Here is a 19,252-nt window from a genome sequence, read left to right on the forward strand (position 1 = left end):
ATCAAAGTTGTATACATAATTACATATGATGATGCGGTGGAGAGTTACAACTTTGACTAATAGTTAATGCATAATTAGTAAAAACCACGAAATTATTATTATTATTATTATGTATTCAAATAAATTCAAAACTGATTAAACAACTGTAACTTACAGTTTGAATTTTTTCAGTTCAGTCAAACTTTTCAAGATCTTCCATTTACCTTACTTAAAAAATAAAATATAAAATAATTCTTAGCTTTCCATATTTGAATCCAATTATGTAACTGGATTAGATAATATGATTTCCAATCATGCACTCAAATCAATAAATTACGGGAAACCATATTTTATTTTGATTTGCATATACAAATTGGTATAATTATCTATTCAATTGCCATAACAATATAATTGTCTATTGGGTTATCTTCACTATGCTATTCAATTGCCATATTTTATTGCATACTTATATTGTTAGATAATTGAGAAGAGAGACAACACTTTTAGGATGTAGTTTAAGACAACCATGGTTACTGTATAAATGTATCTTAAACTTTTTGATTATTTTCTCTATTATTCTGCTAATAAAAGTGATATCACATTGGTTTTTATGATAATTCAATACAATGGCAGTGGAGATATATGGTCTAGAAGCATATTCAAATACAACTATTTTTTTGTGTTTAATTGCTGAAGTGAAAAAGCAACGAGGTAAATACTTTAACAATCAACTATATTGTTGTAAGGACAGTGGATATCTCTTGCTTTGTATCGCTTGCCCGAGGTCATTCCATCAAGGTCAGTTTTATATATTTGAATGTTTTTTTTTATATCAGCGAGATTATTAATTACTAATATTCACTTAATTATGTTAGTCAACACAGAATGTGTACGTGAACCGAGCATCCTGCGTGGCAAATGGCACTGCAAATATTTCAAAATTCTCTCTAATTATCAATTTGGAAAGTTGTAAAATGACTAAAAGCCCCTATTTTTAAAGCTTTCTCATACGAGTATTCATAGGTCCATGGACATTATGTCATTTTGCAACTTTTGGCAAGTCTCTTTCTTTTTCTTTTTTTTTTTCCTATTTTTAAATTTTGTTTATAATATAATTTGTTATAGCTAATAAATCCTTTGCATCCGTATAATAAGTAACTTTTATAATTATATTTCATTTAGATTCAAGATCCAATTCGCGTGCAAGACACCACGGGTGTTGGAACACTCACGTTTTTTGATCATGATGCCATACAGTTAGTAGACAAGTTAGTTGTTGGTGATGATGAGGTACTTATCGTTTTATTGTTAATTTGTTATCTTAATTAAGCATAAAAACTAATTTTAAAAATTATAATTGATCATGTATATTAATAAAGATATTTTCATTTACTCGTCTTTGCAGTTTGATCCTATGCAAAGTTCTCCTACAAAACTCAAAGTTATCTTAGAGAGGAAAATTGATAAAACAGTAATTTTTAGTGAAATAAACGAGAAAGTAAAGGGTAAAAGTCATATTTAATGAAAGTCCTTGTAGCTTCATATTAATTTTAGTTTGAATACTCTTTCAGGAAAGAATGATTCATACCAAACTGAAAACTTCGTGTGCGTCTGTTGGTTTGTTGAAACCGATTTACAAGATACGGATCGTGTTCTGGCTAGCCGGTACGTTTTCTCAAATAATAAAAATTTTGGGTGCATATTTTGATAGTTTACAGGGGTAATCCAAGTAGTTTTAAAACCGGTGATGATTACAATGTTGTGATCAGATTTCTTTTAGTTGATGCGGTGTTTATAATCAACTTTTTTGTGGATTCTAAGATTCTGCATATTCATTTCAATCAAGGTTGTAAGATTGGTAAACATGTCATTTTGTTTTTATTAGATGTAGACTCAAAATACAGTTATTGATTACTGTTGACTATAAGGACAATTTTGTTGGAAAGAGTGTTTTGAGGCTGTGAATTAAATACAATGAACCGCAAATTCACTTCATATTAGTTTGTAGATGAGTTTACAACCATGAAAAACTCAAAGACTCTTGGATAAGGGTCAGTCGGTCACGGTTTGACTTTTAAAGGAAAGTTCAAAATTTAGATCAAGTTTGTTTTCGAGATCAGTTTGGGTCAGACTTAGTTGCAAATTAAAGCCTGATTATGGGTCAAAAATTTTGGATGGGTTTTGTTTCAAGTTTTTCAAAATCATAAGCGGGTAAAGAGATTTTAGATATTTATGATTCAAGTTACATAAGTCATTCGATTCAAAGTTGAATGCGGGCCATTTGAGTTCATTTATTGGTTCACAAGTAATGTGATAAGTTTCAAGTTTTGAATTCGGGTTACAACAATTTTAGATACCAGATTTCAGAATAGATTTGGTCTCAGGTTTTTGATTTGGTAAAAGGGCATTTTGTTGTGGTTTGTTGGTTAGAGTGATGTTAAAAGAAATATGTGGCATTGAGAAGGTTGTTGACTTTTGTAAAAAGAAAAATTGGAAATAAAAATCCCACCTTTTGTGTATTGATCGATAATAATCACACCTTTAAAATCACTAGCAATGGTCCCACCTTTTAACTATTTTTGTCTCACTGGTCCTCCGTTAAAAAAATACTTAACGTCGTTATGATTTTTCCCTAGTTTCAAACCGATGTTTTAGGGCTTTTGATCAGAAGAACGATACGAGTCGACCAATGTAAAACTTATCTCGAAATGGTGATCCAAACGATGAAATGTATCAATTCGTGTGTTTGAATTTCCAATTAACAAAAATCAAGCCATTTGAATCACCGTTTCGAAATAAGTTTTACATCAGTCGACTCTTATCGTTCTTCCGATCAAAAGCCCTAAAAAAGCGGTTTGAAACTAGGGAAAAAACATAACGACGTTAAGTATTTTTTAACGGAGGACCAGTGAGACAAAAATAGTTAAAAGGTGGGACCATTGCTAGTGATTTTTAAAGGTGAGATTATTATCGGCCAATACATAAAAGGTGAAATTATTTATTTCCGGTTTTCCTTGTAAAAAAATGTTATTATTTGCTTTGACTATGGATGTAAACATGGTAATTATCTTATGGATTTGAGTTAACTAATCTTTGTGTATCACTTTGAATTTGTTGCAAGTATATAAATAGATGTTTATGTACTGCATTATTCATACCTATATTCATATGGCATGTAATATCTTTCATATAATATTTTTTATATGTGTATATACATTTCCAACAAAGACATGTATTACACTGAGAGCATGAAGTACAACATCAATGCACAAAAACTCAACGAGTTTGTTTCTTTCACGGCTGAACGGTTAGTTGCTATCATAATACCCGTTTCCAAATTTCTATACATTGACATGTATAGGTATATGCGGATCATCAAAAGAGAAAAACCAAATATTAATTATAATAATATAATACTAAAGTAAAAAAAAACCGCACATGTATGCATTTTTATATATATCTTTGTTTTACGATTCTTTTGTTTCATCCTGTGTAGTACCAATATTTACTTTTAGATTGATAACACGTCTAGACAAATTATTATTATTTATTAAAATATCAAAACATGTGTGTATTTAATTGGCGTTGTCTATATTTCTACCCGTTTCGTACACGGGTCAATAACCTAGTACTTCAATAAGGCAACTTCACAATTTTCTGCTATGCTCGTGAACATCGGCCTTGGTGCTGCCCTGACCCCCATTTGAAACCCCATTGTTACTAGGGGCTACGTCCCTGTTACTTGCACGGTTTTAAGCTTCCATTAATAGGAAAAAATTGCGAAATTGTAAGCCGCACCTCCTAATTTGTTACAACGTTTATTCTATCTTTTTGTTGGTCTCGACTTATTCCACTATGCTAAAATGATAATGATTTTTCTACGAAGTATTCGTAAAATATGAACCCTCATCATTTTAATACATAGTAGTTTTTACTACGGCTTTACAACTACCGGAATACCCTACACTAAAATCAACAATAGCATATCATTGTTCTTAAAAATAATTCATATAAATAAAATTATTTTAAAATAATTCATATTAATAAATTTCAATTTAAGAGCATTCTCATCATATCCCTCAAAATCTTGTGAGGAAAGTTTGTAAATTATATGGTATGTTTTTAAGTGTTGGTGAGTATAAATTATAGTATGAAGAGAGAAAATATAGTGATTTTTTTGTATATTTGGAGACATATAGTTTGCCCCTATTTATTTTTTAATATTTGTTGAATTAATTGTGAGTAAATGAGAGAGAAAACTATAACCATAAAAATATAAAAAATATTATTTAATTAAATAAAAGAGGAATATATAGAGATGGGGTGATGGATAATAAGAGCATTCTCAGCCCATTCTCTAAAAATATGTGAGGGAGATTTGTAAATTATATAGTATGGTTATGAGCGGTTGTGAGTAGAAGAAAGAGAAAATGTTATAGGGGAAAGTTAAATTTGGGGTTTCATTGTTCATACCGTATAATTTTTTAATATTTTCTAAAAGTGGTTGTGAGTGAATGAAAGAGAAAAGATAATGAAAAAGGTATAAAAAGTATTATTTAATTAAACAGGATAAAGAAAAACAGTGATTTTTAGTGTAATTATCTATAATATATATAAACGAAACCCCTAAAATCCTACGTGTTGCGATGTGGTCACTCCCTCCTTTTATGGAAGCCACCAGATTGTTTAATTTTTAAATGGATGCCTTTCATTGATTTAACCAAAATTCATGGGTATGGGTCTTACCAAAATCATATAGCTCTTAAACGGATTATAACATCTCATTAAATTTAAAATTAATCTTACCAATTATTTGACATGAAAATCCTATAAAATAGGGATATACTAAAATTTAATATCTATTATAATTAATAAACAATTTTATAGTAAAACATAAGCGGGTCATGGGTCACCAAATTCAGATAGCTTTTAAACGGGTTATAAGATATCATTTATTTATGAACCCCTTTCATCATCAAACCTTAAGTATATTATTAACTTTCTTACAATAAAGAAAATTAAAATCCAAAAACTAAATATTAAAAAACGAAAAATGTAAAACAATCATTCTCTCAAACCATCAGATTGCTTTATTTATAAATGAAGGCTTCTCAAGCATTTGACCTGAATTCACTGGTAAAGGTCTCACCAAACCTAGATAGCTCTTAAACGGGTTATAACATCTCATTATATTAAAAATTAATCTCATCAAATAGTTGATATGAAAATCCTATAAAATATGAATATATTAAAAATTAATATTCTATTTTATTTAAAAAAAAGATATTATTTATAATTAAGAAACAATTTATAATAAAGAAAATAAACGGATAATGGGTATCACCAAACCCAGATAGCTTTTAAACCGAATTATAACATATCATTTATTTGTGAAACCATTTTATCATCAAACCTCAAGTATATTAATTATTAACTTTTTTACAATAATAAAATTAAAATTTAAATATACATATATAAATATTAAAAATGAATAATGTAAAACAACCGAATAATATAGGAGATAAAATTTAGTATGATATATATGGATATCACGTAATAATGAAACCGTTTATAGCATGTAAATCATCAGCAATTCCGTAACGTATAAACAATCCCATATCACCTCTGACTTTGCCTTCTTATCTAAAATTAAAATTCAAAACAAAAAATCAATAATCTTCATCATCTGCTGATACTTATAATAATATCCCACTTATCCACCTTCACTTGTTTAAATTAAAATAAAACCCTTGACACCAATTTCTAAAACCTCCATCTTTCATCGGTAATGCTTTCATTTCAGGACTCAATATTATCTTCTTCATCAATTAATAATTGTTTTTCAGCATAATTCGAACATGAGTTTTGAATGTTTTAATCCAGGTTAGCGAATTTGAAGAACATGACGAGAGAGTTCTTACTGTTTGTTATCTGTTTCAATTACAGTGGTACACACTACCCAATTTGTTAGATATACATTGTATTAGCTTGTTTGGGTTTACAGATGTTGATTTTGTCAGTTTGTTGATTTGTTGATAGATTAGTGAACCTCCGCCTACTTGTCCTGCTACTGATCCAGACAGTGGTTGCGGTTTCGGTGATTCCGGTGAATGGGAAGGGGAATTCTTCCCTGGCATTCCCAAAATCAAGTACGAGGTAAATAAATTTCAATCATTTTTTTAATTCTGATGTTGGATTTAGGGGTGTAAATTAGCCGGTTAGAGGCTGAGCCCAACTTGTTTAAGTTATGAGAACTTGAGCTGCTAGTTTCGAGCTCTATTTCTCAGGATCAAGCTCGGCTCGTGTGTAGTTTTCAACCTATTATTTATTAATTAATTTATAAATTTACTTATAATGTTTATTTATACATAAATTGTTTTATTAATTAATTTATACATTTACTTATAATATTTATTTATACATAATATGTATTGTTTTGATATTTTTATCATTATATATATATATATATATATGGGCAAGGTTAACGTACAGATGAAATTAACGTGCTAATTGTGAGGATCAAGTAGAGTAATTATATATACAAGTAGAGTAATTATGTAATTACATCATAAACCCTATATATATATTATATATATATATATTATAAATTATATTTAATATATTAAATAAAAATTATACAAATAATAAATTTGTTTAGACCCGCGAGCCATCGAGCTCGATTAATGAAGCTTGGGCTTGGGCGTGTTTGTTGAACAAGCTTATATTTAGGGTCGAGGTCGTTCAAATTTGCGTTGATTCGAGATTTTAGTGAGCAGCTCATGAGTGGTTTGGCAGGTTTACACCACTACTTGGATTACAGAAAAATCTACATTATTTGATCTGATTGTTTCGCGCAGGGCCCGAGCAGCAAGAGCCCGCTTGCCTATAAATGGTACAATGCCAATGAGGAGATTCTTGGAAAGACTATGAAGGTTCTTTCTTGAAAAAAATTGCGTCTTTTGAGTTAGGGAACTTAGGCACATATTCTCATGCAAACATTTAGCAATTACAAATGGGTCATTGTTTGATCATGTTAGGATTGGATGCGGTTTAGTATTGCTTTTTGGCACACGTTTCGAGGGACAGGGGGTGATCCGTTTGGTGCAGCGACTAAGATGTGGCCATGGGAAGATGGTACCAATTCCTTAGCCATGGCTAAGCGAAGAAGTAAGATTTATAGGTTCTGAATACTTCAACGCGCTTGTTGATTTCTAAAGTGGGAATTTTGGTTTTGTTGTAGTGAGGGCTAACTTTGAGTTCCTAGAAAAGCTTGGAGTTGATAGGTGGTGTTTTCACGATAGAGACATTGCCCCCGATGGCAAAACATTGGAGGTAATTATCATTTATCAAGCGTTGTTAATCCCACATGCTGTTTGATCCTAATTGACCGTTTATTATCTTTGTAGGAATCTAATGCAAATTTGGATGAAATTGTAGCTCTTGCGAAAGAACTTCAGGTAATTTTCAAAGTATTAAATTTATTATATGACCAATTGTTTTTTTTAATAGTTTCATTCTCTTGTGAATTGACTTGTATTATTAGGGACCAAGATTTGTCCTTTATGGGGTACGGCTCAGTTCTTGCATCCTCGCTATATGCATGGTGGTGCAACAAGGTATTTTGATTAATTCGATTATGTTTTATGCCGAATGTAATTTAAAAATATAAAACCTTATCTAACAATAAAACAAGTCAAATGGGTTAAACAGGTCGAAAGTCAACAAAGTGATAATTAACTATTTTTGATGTATAAAGACCTCCTACATCATTTTGTACAAAGAAATTATATTAATCATCCGATTTGACACACTAGTTGTTTATATAAAGCTGTAAGAAATTTGGGCAGAAAGTTATTTGGGTCAACACAAAATTTTATTTTTATTCAATTAAAGCTTCATATGATATCATATTAACTTGGTTTGTGTATCATAATAGCCCTGAAATTGGAGTCTATGCATATTGCTGCGGCTCAGGTTAAGAAAGCAATAGAGGTTGGTACTTACAAGTTACATCATTGACCATAAAATATGGTTTATGTTATATCGATATGAGGTTAAACACCTTAATTGTTGCATAAAACAGGTTACGCATTATCTCGGGGGTGAAAATTATGTCTTTTGGGGTGATCGTGAGGGTTATCAGACTCTTCTGAACACTGATATGGAGAGAGAACTTGATCATATGGTAAGATTGTCACAATGAAAAACAACTTCTTTAATACGTACTATTTTATTAGGGATTTTTACATATTTTCCCTTCCTAAACCTTTGAAATTACATATTTCCCCAAAATACAAGTTTTTAATGCAAAATGTACAATGCTCTTTAAGCATGGTTTGGGGAAATATGTAATTTCAAAGTTTAGGAAGGGGAAATATGTAAATGCCCCATTTTATTATGTCCATAATCAGATGTAATACAATGAGATCAATCAATCATATACATTTTGCATATAGTAGTTTTATCTGACATACCATGAAATGCCGCTTCTTTTACAGGCACGATTTTTTGAAGCTGCTGTAGCTTATAAAAAGAAGATTGGGTTCAATGGTAATTTTTGTTTTCACTTTTTAGATGTTATATTGCGCAATATCACGCGGGCTTTGAGCTCTATGTTGACTTTGAAAGTCAAACCGTAAGAATTACAAATACAAAGAATCGGTGATAATCTATACGATAATAATTAATATGTGAAAGTTTTTTAGTTACAAGTTTGACATTCAAAGTCAAAAGAAAGATATATAATAAAAATGATAATATATATCTATTTATCTATATATACTGACTTTTCTTTCCCTTTCGTTCCAGGGACACTTCTTATTGAGCCTAAGCCTCAAGAACCCACGAAGCATCAGTAAGTATCATTATTTTCTAACCAACGGACGTTCTTGTAATTACCTTAGTTAAAGGACTAAAAGTGTAATTTACTGTATGATCTTTTATTAATCTTACTCATGGCTTCACATATAATGTTGTCAGATATGATTGGGATGCGGCCACCGCAGCTAATTTCTTGCGCAAGTATGGACTTATAGGTAATATTTTTCAACTTCATTTAAACCCGTTCAAGATAAAGTGAAATACTGAAATGATAAAATATCTGAACAACTTGCAAGAGTTTTGAAGGTTGTTAATAAAATAATTCTTATATTTCTTGACTTGCATTTGTCGTTGCAGACGAATTCAAATTGAATATTGAATGCAACCATGCTACTCTATCTGGGCACAGGTAGCGGTCATGTTTTACTGTTAAATTATAAGTTGACTATATGACTTTAACGAGGTCGGTTTTATTATTTTTTTTAAGTTGCCATCATGAGCTTGAAACCGCAAGAATCAATGGTTTACTAGGAAATATTGATGCCAACACCGGTGACCCTCAAATAGGTATGATTTAATTATTACTATGTTCATGTAACTGTTAAAAGTTAAAACTTTGACAATATGTTTATGATATTATATTTATAACAGGTTGGGATACAGATCAGTTTTTGATGGATATCAATGAAGCAACTTTGGTTATGCTTAGTGTTATTAAAAATGTAAGAAAATTTTCAGCTTTAATAAATACAAAGATTTATTGTTCATTCTCTTCGTTCCATGAAATTGCAGTGTTTGATTTTCAAATAGTTTATCTGGAACTATTAGTCAAAATATAAGAATTTTTTTGGATCTTCATCAATACACGACATGAACCTAACACGAAATTCACGGGTTTGGATTTAGTCTAAACAGGTTCGGGTCAGTTTTAGGTTGAACCCTGCAAACTTGTTTAGCTAAACAGGTCGTGACGTCGTGCTCGTGTCAATCCAAAGGGTCATGGGCTGAAATTTTAAGCTATTTATTTTTTTAGTTTTTTAAAATCTGTTTTACATAATGACTTAATACTATTATGGTATTTTTTATGGCAAAGTAAACAAATTATATATAGCATTGCATAGTTTATACACACTGCTTCAAAAAAAATCAAAATATTATGTAATTAATTAATTATAAAATTTAGAATATAATGAGTATTAATATGTAAAAAAATATTTCCGGGTCAAACAGGTCGTGTTCTGTCAACCCGAGAATACACGTTTCGTGCTCGGGTTCATGTGCGTGACATGATTTCAGGTTCAACCCACCAACCCGTGAACACGACCCGTTTAGCAGCCCTAAATCATCATCAACAAATAGTTAAAATGTTAACATGGAGACTTTAGTGAAAAAAGTGTTTACTTTTTTGTTACAGGGTGGACTTTCACCTGGAGGATTCAATTTCGATGCCAAATTGTGAGTTCCCTTAACAATATAGTTTTTTCCTCCCTCTATCAACCTATAATTCTAAAAAAGAAAATAAATATGATGATGTGATTTACAGACGACGGGAGAGCACAGACGTTGAGGACTTGTTTATTGCTCATATTGCTGGTATGGATACATTAGCACGCGGTTTGCGTAATGCTGCAAAGCTGATTCAGGTATCTTTACTATATTTTCATCTCGTGTTTTCATTTACAATTTTTATATATATCATAATAATTCATACTCAAGTTACACGTGGTAATATGATGCTTTATTAAAGGATGGTTCTTTGGATGAACTCGTTCGCAAGCGGTATCAGAGCTTTGATACAGAACTCGGTGCTCAAATTGAGGTAATCACCCTGTTCCCATTTTGTCGGAAATGTGTGTCATTGTCATTTACTAGGTTTTTTTTTATTCTTTTAATATGTTATTTTATATTTATGGGCTTTCAGGCGGGAAAAGCTGATTTTGATTTACTAGAAAAGAAGGCTATGGAATGGGGAGAACCTCAAGTGCCTTCTGGGAAACAGGTAAGTGTGTGATGTTGTCTTTTAGATGTTTGAAATTGTTAATGAAAATGTTTTTTTAATAATTACAAACATTGATGTTTCACGTTTGTGCAGGAACTTGCGGAGATGATTTTTCAATCTGCAATGTAGGTTAGATTTCAAGTAGAATTAGTGGTTATAGTTAAGGTTAAGGCGCGTTCAAGGTATTATAAATAAATGTGTCTGTATCTAAAGGTTTATAATTTTATATGTTCAAAGACACTTGCAAGATATGAATTTAAACTTGAGTTGTGTTCTTTAGCATCATGACCATTGGCTATCATCTGCAGACAGATGATTTTAATCGGTCGCAAATTCTAAGAGGCTTGTATATATATTTGTGTTAGAAACATAACCTTAGCCTAAACACGCTTAAAAACATGTAATCCAATATCTAAACAAGTTGGAATGGATTGGTGGAAGTTGTAAACGGCCTAAACACTACGGGTATGTTTGGTATGAGTTAATGGAATGAACGATAGAATGAAATGAAAAAGGAAATGGAATGGACAAGGCAATGAAATGAATTATTACCATTCCATTACTATGTTTGGTTACTCTTTGCGAATGAAATGCACAATTACATTGTGTTCTTTGTTATGTGAAAAAAAAAACAAATGAAATACAATTCATAAAGCATGACAAAAAAATCCATTCTTCAAAATAATGTCGTTTTTAAAATTTTTTTACAACATTTTTCAATTAATATATATAATACATTAAACATGTTTGTTATTTATATAAACAAATATAAGTAGATCGAAATATAGAATGATATAAGCAAATCATAGTGGAATTAAAATAAAATTTTATTAAACATATTTTTTATTGCTACGTTTTGTTTCAAGAATTTTAAAATAATTATTCAAGTACAAAATAGAGAATTAATATGAAAATGGAATGAAAAAAAACATGGTGGATGAGAGGAATGAAAATAACTATGTTTAGAAGAAAAATCATTTATTTGGTAATAGCCCATTCCATTCCTATTCTCAACCAAACACACATATTTTCATTACGTTTGAATAAGTCATTTCATTCCATCCTTCATTACCCATACCAAACGCTACCTATGCGTGTTTTTTTATGTTTGTATGCGTTTCAGGTGTTTATCAAATGAGGTTTTTTAGCGTATGCATATACAACCATCTCTAAATTTTAGGTAAAGATTCATGGAAATCGAATTTTACCAATCAATCTCATTCCCTACCTAAAAAAAATAAGGAAGCTATAGTAGTGGTTCTTCATATTTAAGGAGTTACTATTCTTACCGTATTTTAATCTCTTTCTAACAACCCTTCCTCCCGCGTCTTCTTCCCTTGAAAACCAGCACCCCCAGACTCAAATCGTCGGCTTTCAATGTTCGAAGAACGATATCCTTTTGAGCTTCCCATGGCCACTTTGGAAATCGATGATTCGTCATTGTCCCCCTCATGCCTAGCTTTATTCACATGTTGATTTTCAAACCTCCATCTTTGATGAATAGACTTTGAGTGTTAAATCTATGAAGAAATCCTGAATACCGACACGAGATTCGTTTAATGCTCTTTGTTATTTGTTTGTGCACGTGCGACCATTTAATCATATCATTCCGGTATTTAGCAGATGGATTAAAAGGAGTGTAAAGCATACCTTTTGTTCATGCATTTCTCTTATGAGTTTTGGCAAATACAGATTTTTCAAATGATTTGTCGAGCTATTAGTTGGTTAGCAAAACTTATATAATAGCCCCAGTGCTGACATATTTTAATTCAAAGTATTGTAAACAAGGAGAGTAAAAGTATCTAAGAGAAGAAAGAATGAGTAATGCAATGTGTGAGTTGTTTAGAAGTAAAACAAAATTTAAAGATAAATTCTATGATTTTAGTTACGTTATAGGAAAGAAACTAAATAATCTATTATGAATGCTTTTATCATATATTTTTTTTCTATGTTCTCGAGTTTAATTTAACGAGAGAAGAGAAAAGATTTGGAAAGAAATAAACAAAATTGGTGTTTCAAGAGTTTTTTTAATGAAAAGAAGAGGAAAGGAGAGAAATGAAGAGAAGAGGTTTTTAGTGTATTTATATTTCTTTCCAAATTGAAAAGATATGGAGAGAAGAGAAGAGAAGAGATAAAGGCCAGGTTCTTAAAATATTTAATATCCTTTCCCTTTCTCTTCTTTTCATTAAACTCGGAAACACAGAAAATATTTAATATTCTTTCCTTTTCTTTTCATTAAACTCGGGAACACGATATCATTTTCTTCTCTTTCCTTTCTTTTCTATCCTAATTCCTCTTCTTTTCTCATCTCTCACTAAATTAAACTCAGGAACACAGAATGCTCTATTAGATGATGATATGACATCATGTACTTGAAACATGATAGTATAAATATTATTTCATTTCACATGGGCTAGTATAGAGATGGGCAAATTCGGTACCGACCGTTGGTACCAAATCGGTGCCAAAGTTTTGAGTTATGGTATCGGGACGGGACCGGTACTGGTATTTCCCGAATTTTTAACCTTTGGTACTGGTACCGAACCGAAAATTTCGGTACCAGTACCGGTACCAAAAATTTGCGATTTTCGAGACCGGGACCGGTCGGTACCGATCTCATCCCTAGGCTCGTAGCCCATATATATTGTAATTTACTTGTACTATTATACAAGTCTATGTATATGACGATCGCATTGATTAGAAATTGTTATGCTATATGCTGAACTTAAAACTTATATTTAGTAACCACAACTACTTTTAAGTTTGAAACAAGTAGTTACATCCAATCTTCACTTCCCACAACATCACCATCCTCATTTGTTCCCTCATCTTCCTCCACACACCACCCACACATTCACATACATTATATTAGAAGCAATCTCTTACATTATTCAAAACTTCTCTCACATAAATCATAGCTTAACTACAAAAGAACAGTAACTTTTAAGATTTATAAAATAATCGAAGTGACAAATATTCTAATGACTGAAATATAGAGACTAAACATGCAATTTCAAACATACCACAAAAACATATACTTAGGGCAATAGGGATGCATACTGTTGAAACCGAACAAGCAGAGTGCCACACTGCCTCCTAAAATTCATCTTTGGTTTGCTTCACAACTCGAATTCACCGATGGCACATGGCGCATAACCCAATTTTGGATACCCTCACATTTTACACTCGGGTGCTAGAAGCCAAACTTAAAAACCAATTTCATACACGGGGCACCATAGGGTTGTGCAATTATATATTGCTTTTGGTTTCATCGTCTTCTCAAATTTTTACACTTGACGACAGTGTAGCCGAAGAAGCCGAAAGCATTACCCGAGAGTGCCCGGAGTATCTTTATATAAATAAAAAAATTATTATTTTAAATAATAATCAATATTAAACAAGTGAATATGAAGTTAGAGCAATAGAGTCTAGTTTTAAATTCATTGGAGCAAAAATGAAAATGATGATATAGTAGAGGGTAAACTATGTAACTACATGAACCCATTGTTCATCATTCCACATCTCCCAATTACATACAATACAGATCCTCAAAAATCAAAATCCATCTTCAAATCCTACATCCAAATCTCACCCACCGGAATATTCTCTTACCCGCTTTCATTTAATTTAAAGGTACGTTGTCCATTTCAAAATCCCCAAAACCCAATTGAACATCCAAATCTTAACCCAATTTGTAAATTCAACTATTGTTTTGTAGGTTTCAGGGTTTTGCTTTTGATTGATCTGATCTGGGTTTTAGGTAATTGATGGGGTTGGTGTTTACGAGATTGTTTTCTTCGCTTTTCGGAAACAAAGAAGCTAGGATCCTTGTTCTTGGCCTTGACAATGCTGGGAAAACCACTATACTCTGTATCATCTCATTCATTTTACTCTGTTTAATGTTTTGTATATGCCAACTTTAACTTATGTGTTGATTCTTGATTCGTGTTTGTTTAGATCGGCTTCAGATGGGTGAAGTTGTCTCCACTATTCCAAGTTAGTTCTCTTTCTTGACCTCGGTTTCGTTATTTACGTATATGAAGTTATTGCATTGCAACTTGCAAGTCTAGTTTTCTGCATTGTTTTGATGAATGTGGACTTTGTGTGCAGCGATCGGGTTTAATGTGGAGACGGTGCAGTATAATAATATAAAGTTTCAAGTTTGGGATCTTGGTATGTTTCTTAATTGTTCTTGATTTCAGTTGATGTTATTAGTTGAATACAGTTAGTTCTATTACATGCAAAATGCATGCATTTTTAGTTTCTACTTATATGCTTCAAGTAGCCTTAGATGAGGTTGTAACTGTGCCGACACAATATACAAGCTTTGTGTCTTCTCACAGACTGTTTTACTAGTTAGGCACCTTATTTTAATCAAATAAGTATTGTTTTTGTTAGAGGTTTATACGATCCTAATGATGGTTGAAACATACAGCCAAAGGATAGGTTTGATCACATGGTTTAGAGATTGAAGTCTTTAAAAGATGACCTTTTTATATGACAAAATGGTTCATTACCATCATTGCTATATCACACTCTGTTCTCATACTGTCTATCACAAAAAGACTGAAAGTCGGTGGTTTTCAAGTCAAGGTCAAATGTGGAAAACTCATTTTGAGTTCTTTCATGGTTTGAGTTTTAGTATGAAGTTGTGGTGAAGATGAGTGATATCAATATCACCGGTAACGGATATGAAATTTGATTCAAATATAAAACAGATAGATCAAACGGCTTGTTTTCGGATACAGATACACCACTGAACCAAACTGAAGGGCTGCGATAACCAACCGGAGAGACAGATTCACCACTCCGGCTAAGAAACAGTGTCTAAGATCATTTTGAACGTTTAACCATTTGTTCATTATGGGACTTTGTAAACGGACCCACCTGGGGTCAAATGGGTCCGGGGTCCAAACGTTTCCCGATACCACCAACCCATCTTTTGTTTTGATTATCATTAACGGCTAGGATCAGTTGGCCCGGGAGGTGCCTATCAATGAGAGGGTTAAACATAATATCTTAATTCTTAAGGTTTAAGCATTATTTTGTGACTAAATGAAAAATCTGGTTAAGCATATGTTAAAGGAGATGCTGTGATTTTTTTTGGAAAACATGTATTTTGATGGTCTGTTGTATCTTTTTGGTCATCTAAATTGATTTTCTTTATTTTACCACTTCTGATTGTTTTTGTTGAATGATGCTCATTTTTGAATCTGTTTTAGTGTTCTTTTTTGCTGATGCAATGTCTTTAATGATACAGGTGGGCAAACCAGCATCAGGTAGTCTTTTATTGATCTTCTCACATCTAAAAGCAGTGGGTTGATCGTGGTTAATAGCATTTTGATTTTGCTAAAATTTTTCATTATCATAATTATATATTAGCTGATATATTGTGATTCTTTTAGGCCATACTGGAGATGTTATTTTCCAAATACTCAAGCCATAATATATGTGGTCGATTCCAGTGACACCGAAAGACTAGTAATTGCTAAAGAAGAATTTCATGCAATTTTAGAGGTATTCTTTTTTATTTAATTGCATATTGATCTTTTTGCTAATTCTTTATTATAAATTTTATTACTTTTACGCGAAACATCTCTAATCTGTTCTAAATAGGAGGAAGAGTTAAAAGGTGCTGTGGTTCTCATATTTGCTAACAAGCAGGTTGATAGTTAACTTTTCACACAAGCAAAAAAGATATCATAACCAATTAGATTCGTAACCATGTAATTGTATGCTATGTTTTTTACATTAATAGGATCTTCCTGGTGCACTTGATGATGCTGCTGTTACAGAATCTTTGGAGTTGCATAAGATAAAAAACCGTCAATGGTCAATATTTAAAACTTCTGCAATCAAAGGAGAAGGTCTCTTTGAGGGCCTAGACTGGTGAGTTCAGTTCTGATTATATATTCTCGGAGTATCAGTTATATTTTTATTGCTTTAGTTATATTAATTAGCATTTTCATTAAAAATTCTTGAAAGCTTCATTCACAAGTCACGACTTGACTTTTAAAAACTGAACATTTTCTAAGACATATGTAGTTTCCAGGTATCCTAGATTTCACATGATATGCTCGTATGAGTTTTTTAATATTGCAATAAAATCTGAAATTTCTAGTAAAATATGAAAATCTTGACTTTGGGCCCTAAATGAAATGTTTTTGCTTAGTGGTAGGGCCTTTCGGCTGTTAGCTTTAACATTTGACATGTTGTATATAAATTGACTAGAGTGCATGTACATTTTGATCTCTTTAAGATTTATTTTTAAAAAAATATGGTACTTTTAGTCTTTTGTCTAAATGCATATACACAGCTGCACATGTTTATATTTCTTTTAAAAAAATCAAGAGAGGGGATATAATCAAAGAAAGGGTGTGGAGTGTGAATAAACCATTTTTTTTCTTTTCAAATTTACTCTTTTCATTGCAACGTTATGTACACGTGCTTATGATGTCTTCGCTGTTCCCAACGTGATTTTATTTTCGAAATGAACGTGCCCCAATATGTATTTGTGTATTTGAATTTATGCTTTAAGATGTTCATATGTATATCTCTATGTTTAAGTATTTCATTCTAATGGCAGGTTAAGCAACACACTCAAGTCTGGAGGTGCCTAACCTTTCTGGTCATGCGGTGCACACACGACAAGTTCGTGACTTATTAGTCTGGTTGATATGGTCTTGAACCATAATCTCTTTTGGAGGCCTTCATACTGATGCTACTCAAGTATCTAAATTGCAGTGTTACACAACCATTTTTCTTGTTTGGTACGTCTTTGGATGCTTCATAGCTTGATTGTTATATCACTATTACTTCTCTATATTTGTTTTAAAATTTTCTTCATTGAAAATGTAACCTTTCTGTCTTTTCCTTTTGTGGTCGGATGTTTGTGTTTGCTGTTAATTGTTGTGGTGTTTTTTGTTTTACATCAATGTTGGCCTATTTTGTCAAAACCCTTTAGGCACGACGAGTCACAAGGAAAGCACCTTGTGGCCAACAATGCCCTCCGGGGAGGTTCTGGCTAGCTTCGGTTCAAGTTTCGTATATACTGGTAAAATCTGAAAATACTGACCAAACTGGTCTGAGAAAATAAAAAAATGCCCCGGAACTAGCAAAAACCAGCCCTAAACAAAATATAGAACATGTGTAAACATCTTGCTTATCTTAGGCCCTCACCTTTTAAACGTCTAGTCTAAAGGTCTATGCTTTGTGCCTTGCATCTTTGGCGACTATTAAGTAGGCAACGTGTTCGTTCGTCTGTCGCCTTTGTCTTCTATTGGTGAAAGCTAAGTGTTTGCTCAGTTATGTCCAAATCTGCCCGTAACCTCATTCATCGAGCTCTATGGGCATGACATCCACCGTCTCGTGATCTGGTTCTATTTTACAGGAAATAAAATAATTTCTTTTTCGTCAACGCTTATTAAATATCCCGTCAATAACCTGTCTGTTCTATTGCCCCGTCGTTAAGTCAGCCATCGGTAATCAGTTGTAAGCTAAATTACCCACGTCCATTCCTGACGGACTATCGTAATATCCCGTCGGTGAATCAATAGGTGATAGAGGTTTGTTTAGTAGTGTCATTTTCATATGAATGAATATTAATAGAAACTGATTTCTCATAATATGTGTGTATGCATAATCTGTTGAGAATATCATGTTTTACAAGTCAGGACCAAACATAATGATCTACAGCTAATTTGTTTGTTGAATGTTGGACTCTGTTAGGCTTACCTAAGTTGTGTTCATTCGTTCTGGTTCTTTTGTCGTTTCCGATAGAAGTTTGTAGGTTTTCAACTAAGCGGTTAATGCGGAAAAATATCGAATATCTGTCAACGACCGATATCTGAGATATCGAGTATCGCAGTGATATAATCGGTGGGATATTGGTAATTTTAATATCACGTAAAATTCATATATATAGCAATTTAACACTAATAATTCAGTATAGTCTCCTACCATTAACAAATTAACCTTTTACAAATTGCAAAACACTAAAATCGTAACAAGGATTAATTAAGGCTTAAAACACTAACAGTGAACACTAAAAGTTGATAATTAAGACTTAAAACACCAATATCAGGAATATCAGTTATATATCGGTTATATATTAGTCCGATATCGGTCAAATACCGGTCATTATTGCTGATATTATCGGTACCGATATTCCGACCGATATTTTTGATTGATATTTCGCCAAGGGACCGATGACCGATATACCACTGATATATCGGCGATATCGACTACATAGGTTTTCAAGAGGGTTTTGATTCATGATCAACTAGTTTCATACGGCATATTCTGTTGCATGTCGGTAAATTATTAAGTTACAAACGTATATGTATATAAATCATATAAATCTATAATATATATAAACGAAAACCCAAAAATCCTATATGTCGTGATGTGGTCGCTCCCTCCTTTTATGGAAGCCACCAGATTTCTTGATTTTTA

The 19,252-nt window shown here is 32.1% G+C and overlaps 1 protein-coding gene and 1 pseudogene across 2 annotated transcripts; both read left to right on the forward strand.

Moving 5' to 3' along the window:
• Positions 1–605: 605 nt before the first annotated feature.
• On the forward strand, positions 606–11,028 carry LOC143534035 (xylose isomerase-like; annotated as a pseudogene). Its single transcript, XR_013135461.1, has 26 exons — positions 606–690; positions 816–868; positions 1,162–1,269; positions 1,385–1,450; positions 1,551–1,644; positions 1,691–1,767; positions 5,863–5,901; positions 6,019–6,135; positions 6,837–6,911; positions 7,017–7,146; positions 7,220–7,311; positions 7,386–7,435; positions 7,521–7,595; positions 7,916–7,971; positions 8,063–8,164; positions 8,478–8,529; positions 8,788–8,833; positions 8,959–9,014; positions 9,157–9,208; positions 9,287–9,366; positions 9,451–9,521; positions 10,214–10,254; positions 10,343–10,442; positions 10,547–10,618; positions 10,721–10,798; positions 10,892–11,028. The product of XR_013135461.1 is annotated as a xylose isomerase-like (transcript).
• Positions 11,029–14,543: 3,515 nt separating this feature from the next.
• On the forward strand, positions 14,544–17,508 carry LOC143534118 (ADP-ribosylation factor 1-like). Its single transcript, XM_077028700.1, has 8 exons — positions 14,544–14,668; positions 14,756–14,794; positions 14,909–14,971; positions 16,059–16,077; positions 16,204–16,315; positions 16,415–16,462; positions 16,557–16,687; positions 17,385–17,508. The coding sequence occupies exons 1-8, from the start codon at positions 14,566–14,568 to the stop codon at positions 17,416–17,418; spliced, it is 549 nt and encodes a 182-aa protein (XP_076884815.1). The 5' UTR covers positions 14,544–14,565; the 3' UTR covers positions 17,419–17,508.
• Positions 17,509–19,252: the final 1,744 nt, after the last annotated feature.

This window comes from Bidens hawaiensis, unplaced genomic scaffold (assembly GCF_021521415.1).
Source record: "Bidens hawaiensis isolate Kalapana, Puna unplaced genomic scaffold, B.hawaiensis_p1.1 tig00000760_1, whole genome shotgun sequence".
NCBI classification, from domain to species: domain Eukaryota; kingdom Viridiplantae; phylum Streptophyta; class Magnoliopsida; order Asterales; family Asteraceae; genus Bidens; species Bidens hawaiensis.

Coding starts and splice junctions, on each gene's coding strand:
- LOC143534118 (XM_077028700.1), top strand. CDS start 14,566: ATGGGGTTGGTGTTTACGAGATTGTTTTCTTCGCTTTTCGGAAACAAA. Junction 16,316..16,414: donor AATTTCATGCAATTTTAGAG/GTATTCTTTTTT, acceptor TGTTCTAAATAG/GAGGAAGAGTTAAAAGGTGC. Junction 16,688..17,384: donor CTCTTTGAGGGCCTAGACTG/GTGAGTTCAGTT, acceptor TTCTAATGGCAG/GTTAAGCAACACACTCAAGT.